The 5,065-nt window shown below is 42.5% G+C and overlaps 1 protein-coding gene across 4 annotated transcripts in view; it reads right to left on the bottom strand.

Annotated features, from left to right (window-relative positions):
• Window positions 1-5,065, bottom strand: part of LOC109520893 (lysine-specific demethylase 6A-like) — a 50,133-nt gene that overhangs the window by 20,351 nt on the left and 24,717 nt on the right. For all 4 annotated transcript variants that reach the window (XM_019878453.1, XM_019878456.1, XM_019878455.1 and 1 more), the window contains exons 6-11: window positions 3,405-3,525; window positions 3,266-3,320; window positions 2,537-2,571; window positions 1,922-2,015; window positions 1,715-1,841; window positions 1,236-1,334 (exon numbers count right to left, since the gene is read on the bottom strand). In XM_019878453.1, the coding sequence (XP_019734012.1) occupies window positions 1,236-1,334; window positions 1,715-1,841; window positions 1,922-2,015; window positions 2,537-2,571; window positions 3,266-3,320; window positions 3,405-3,525 (531 nt within the window). The remainder of the gene's footprint in view (window positions 1-1,235; window positions 1,335-1,714; window positions 1,842-1,921; window positions 2,016-2,536; window positions 2,572-3,265; window positions 3,321-3,404; window positions 3,526-5,065) is intronic.

Raw genomic sequence — 5,065 nt, 5'->3', positions numbered from 1 at the left:
AATTGTTTGGGGACTATCCCCCACGTTCTAGTTGAGATGGTATAACTCAAGAGGCAAAATGACGCTTGCTACTGTTGTTGCGAGTTGCCATTCGTTCTACTAAACCATTAGTCAAACGCCATCATGCCTTCTGTCGTTATTACACAAACAAAAATCTCTTTACTGTTACTAGTGCTAGTGCCTCAATATGGCTACGCTCGTGAAAGCAATACAACGAACTCAAACGCGTCTTCGTTCAATGTTGTCAACTAATATCCGGATTATGCAAATTTTCCTCAATTCTCCGGAGAAATTTTCATAAAAATTTGAAAAACCCGGAATTCCGGGAAAATCCGGAGGACTTTCATCTCTGCATAATGCAGCGATTCTCAATTGTAAGGCATTATTTTGCACAGAAACCTCACAATATATACAGTGCAGTGAAAAAGTATTTGACCTCTTCTCGGGTTGTTTTAAATCGTTTTTCCCACTTAAATGTTTAAGATCATCAAACAAAGATAACTGAAGTAAATAGTAAATTCCGTGTTTAAATTGTAATTATTTATTAGGGGAAAAAACGCCAACCTCAACAGCAACAAGTGCAATCAAGCATTTTCTCTCACTGGCGATGAATCTTTCACATCAGAATAATTTTTGTCCCATTATTCCCTGCAGAGTTGTTTCAATTCAGCAACACTGGAGGGTTTTTGAGCATGAACAGCCTAGTTCATGCCACAGATTTCAAGCAGCTTCAAGTCTGTACTCCAAAACCTTCACTTTTTTAAACTATTCAGCAGAAGTTGATTTGCTGATTTATTTTGGATTGCTGTCCTGCTAAAGAACCAAAGTGCGCTTCAGCTTTAAGTCACAAACTGATGGCTGAATATTCTCCCTCGGGATTTTCTGGTGAAGAGTGGAATCATTGTTCCATCAATTACAGCAAGTCGTCCAGGTATTGAAGGAACAACGCAACCCCAGTCCATCACACTATTACCTGTTTGACTGATGATATCTTCTTTTGGTGCAATACAGTTATATTTACACCTGTCTGGAGATTGATCACACTAATTGATAATTATCTTTTTTTTTCTTTTTTTTTTTATAAATTTAATGGAAACTTGTAGTGTTACTTGTCATCTATCCTTAAAAGTTGAGGGGAACAAAAATGGACTCATGGTTTGTGTTGAAATGATGTGACAATTGACAAACCAAATCCTCCCTCAACAAACACGTACTTCAAAGAAATGAGCGTTTACCCTATAGAGCACCAGGTATCTGCGCTGGCCTCAGATTTATCGATGGATTGCCGATAGGAGATGAAGGCATCCTGGACCTTTCCAATACTAGAGTAGCACCTGCAGGAGAGACCAGCTTTCAGGGTTGTGCAGGTAACCAACAGGATTTAGAGAGTGCAGCGTTCCACCAAGCCTCAGACATCCACCATCTCGCACACGTGTTCAGATCAAATATTAAATGTCATTTTTCAACATATTATGAAATTCTTAGACGAACCCTGCCCAACGCCCCCAACCCCCAAAAAAAACATTCAGCGGAAAATAAAATTCCAGCTCACCCCACAAAAAAAACAGGCCATCCAATCCAGTAAACAAATGAAAAATCAAAGCCATAAAAAAACCTAACCTTCTTGGTGGAGGTAATAAAACAACTGGGAAACATGCATTTGTTTCAGAATGAGTTTACGACATCAGGTGTAACATAAGGGTGTCGCGCCTACCTGCCCAGGAAGTACCATGACTGTCCAGAGTTGGGATCTGCCTCCAGAGATTTCTGCAGACATTGGATAGCATAGCTGTCCCTACTGGCTTTGTCCCCGAGCTGCTCCACTGTGTGGTGCATCCAGCCTGGAGTGACAAAAGCACCCAGAGGGAGTCAGTCACAATATACCTCAGAGTGTAATGGTGCATGTTGCGTGGCATCTTACCAAGCTGTTGCAGGGTAGTGGCTTTCACCTGTGCAGGAAGATCCTCTGTCTGCAGGAGGCTTTCATAGGCCTCCTTGGCAGCCCGATATCTCTTCTGGATGGGAGGAGCAGGGCAGAAGTATTGAGGAAAAAAAGAGTAACCTAGACACCCCTTTCACCATATGCTCACCCCCTGGACGCCACTAAAACGCACCATAAAACTGACATTTTCATAGCATGCTCTTGTTCTGACATAGCACAAGGTGTATTGTTGACACTTCTCAAGAGCCAGTGAAAGTGATATTACCTCTCGACAGAGAGACACCATCAGCATATAAAAGAGGGGGAGATGGACTCGTTTCCGTGGCAACCCTGTCGATCGGCTCTGAATAATTTCCTATCCTCTCCCGCATTTGCCACCCACTCATGCACCCTCTTACCCCATTTCATTTGTCAGCACTTGGCTGAAAGAATCGAAAATAAGGCTTTCTGTGACTTAACTGGGTTACCATTAAAAAATATATGACAAATTTATATATAAAAAATGTTGCAGCTCTTCACTTGAATTGAAAATAATACCAACAAAACAATGATTATGTCCTTTGGAGAGGACAAGCGTGGAAGAAAAACACTTACCTGAATCTCATATAAATGAGCAATGTGGAACTGAACTGCAAGAGGAAAGAAAATAAAGTTAGGTTCAACACTCAACAGCATTTAAGAAGTCCTCCACATCCTCGTCTTAACATTCTCAGCAAAGTTGTGTGGCAAGGTGAATAAATGGAAGCCCAAGGTCGACTGGCCATAATCTGAGAAGAAGGGCGGCAGCCAAGCCGGCAGCGCCTTCTTGTGTGCCGAACGCCGCAGTGTCTAATCTGAACTGCCTGTGTGACTCTCAGCAGATAGAGCGAGGGATAGAGAGAGAGCGAGCGGGTGAGGAAAAAGGATGGGGACTGCCCTTAGTCGTGTGTGCATGTGAGAAGAGGTCTCTCGCACACGCGCGAGCGCGCGCACGCGCACGCACACGCACACAGTCAGAGGCTGGGCAAAAATGGATAAGGCTCTCTCTAAGGTAGCACATAGCAGGTAGGGGAAATGAGGAGGCTTCAGTATGTCTACAAATATTCAACCCAGGTTAAAGAACACGATTCTGCAGTGCGTGTGTGTGTGTGTGTGTGTGTGTGTGTGTGTGTGTGTGTGTGCGCGCGCAGGAATTCTAATGATATGCAGTATATATTGGGCTTTTTTTTAGGTCAAAGTGCTATCCTCTGTCCAGTATTTATTGGCCATAACACCTTAAGATGATCTGAGATAGATAGTCACTTTCAACATTTCAAGTAAAGAGATAATGAGGGCTGAACTTACTTTCAGCTTTGGACAAAGTGCAGGGATTGGAGTCAATCAAAGCTAGCTGAAAATGCTGCAAGAGAACAGAAATTAGGAAAGGCACTTCAGCTGCCTTCACTTGTTCACAGTGACTTTGCAAATTTGGGGGTGGGTCTACCTTTAGGCTTGACTCGTAGTCTGTGTTGACCTTGAACATGAGACCCAGGCGAAGGTGGATCTCCTTGGCTCGGGAAAATCCTGGATCAATGTACAACACTTCCTGGAATGCTTTGATCGCCCTGGGGGTAAAGAGGTAAGAGAAGTGGCAAAACGCAGGGCTGTTTCAACAAGATGATGCAAAGAAGTTCAACAATAAGAGCGTGACAGCTTAGGCGAGAGCTTGATCTTCCTCAGTGCTGATAAAGGAGACGGACAGCACTCAGTATGAAAGGCCAACCACAGTACTGTGCATGGACAAAATGTACCGCACATTTCAACATTTAACATAAGGAGTAGGGCTGTCAGCAACAAATCTTTTCAGAATGGATTTTCCTATCGACTTATCCATCGATTAGTCGGGTAATCCGGCAACCGCCCACCTCATTTTTTGTTCACATTGCCCACCTGCTGCATCACAGTTCCAGGGTGCATATGAGTTTAGCAGAAATGCAGGCGACTGTAAAGTCAGAGGTGCTGCCAGGGATTTCAGACAGGATAAAAAGGAACCCTTTCTGGGGTTCCCCCATAGCTGGCTTTATGGCCGCCATATAATTTTGAAACTGCATTTTATTTATATTTGACTATCATTTCCATATTTGTTTAAAGAACATGGTAGTTAGTTGGTATGGCAAGCACTGAAATCCATCCATTTTCTAATCCGCTCATCCTCACAAGGGTCACGGGCGTGCTGGAGCCGATCCCAGCTGCCGCACTGAAATACGATGAAAGTCATTTTGATTCAGTTTGCTGCGATACGAATCGGACACTGTAAGAAAAACCCATCTCTTCATACTTGACCATAACATTAACTTAAGAATTATTACCTGAATAATTTTTAAAAAAGGAAATTGACGTTAAAATGAAAATAAGTGATTTTGTGATTTTAAGACTAATGTGAAAATATACAGAATTTAATTTTCAGTGAGGATCATATAGACTTTAAGAGAAAAAAAAATGTTACAAATTCAAACTGTACAATTCAGATTCCGTTATTCAATATGATTCAGATTAAAATATACAAATCCATCCATTATGCGAGCCACTTACCTTTTATTTATGTACCGTAAATTCCGGGCTACAGACCGCACCTGATTAAGAGCCGCATGCTCAGATTTATGAAGAAAAATCAATTTTGTAATTATATGCGCCGCACCGTACTATAAACCGCTGGCCAATGAGTAGGCGGGGGTTTGCTTCTGCGTCCCTGCCGCCTGGAGCCGCCTCCGGGTGAGGCCGCGGATGCGGTCCCCTGCTGAACCCCCGCAGGAAAAAAACGCAACATTTCTTAAGGTTAAAATAATCTCCATATTTTTATGAGCATGATAAATGCATTTGCACAACGAAATTACGCTGAAACACATAAGAGGCCAGACAAAGAGAGATCTCGATGCGCATTTGTGTAATTACGAGGAGAAATACTGCAGCCCACTAGGCTTTAAATAGAATAATGCAGTCACCTTTTATTTACAGTCCGAGTGAGAGGCAAATCAAATGTCAGAGGGTTTTTGTCCATATTTATTATTTCATCTGGGCTAATGGAATTCTCCGCTATCTTTGTTTGTGTGAATGTGTGGAACGAAGCAAGTTTGTCCTCGTAATTGGGAGGGAGCTGCTGACACA

This window comes from Hippocampus comes, unplaced genomic scaffold (genome assembly GCF_001891065.2).
Source record: "Hippocampus comes isolate QL1 unplaced genomic scaffold, H_comes_QL1_v1.1 scaffold345, whole genome shotgun sequence".
NCBI lineage: Eukaryota > Metazoa > Chordata > Actinopteri > Syngnathiformes > Syngnathidae > Hippocampus > Hippocampus comes.
The sequence above is the reverse complement of the archived record's forward strand: the minus strand, read 5'-3'. Positions and strand labels throughout refer to the sequence as shown.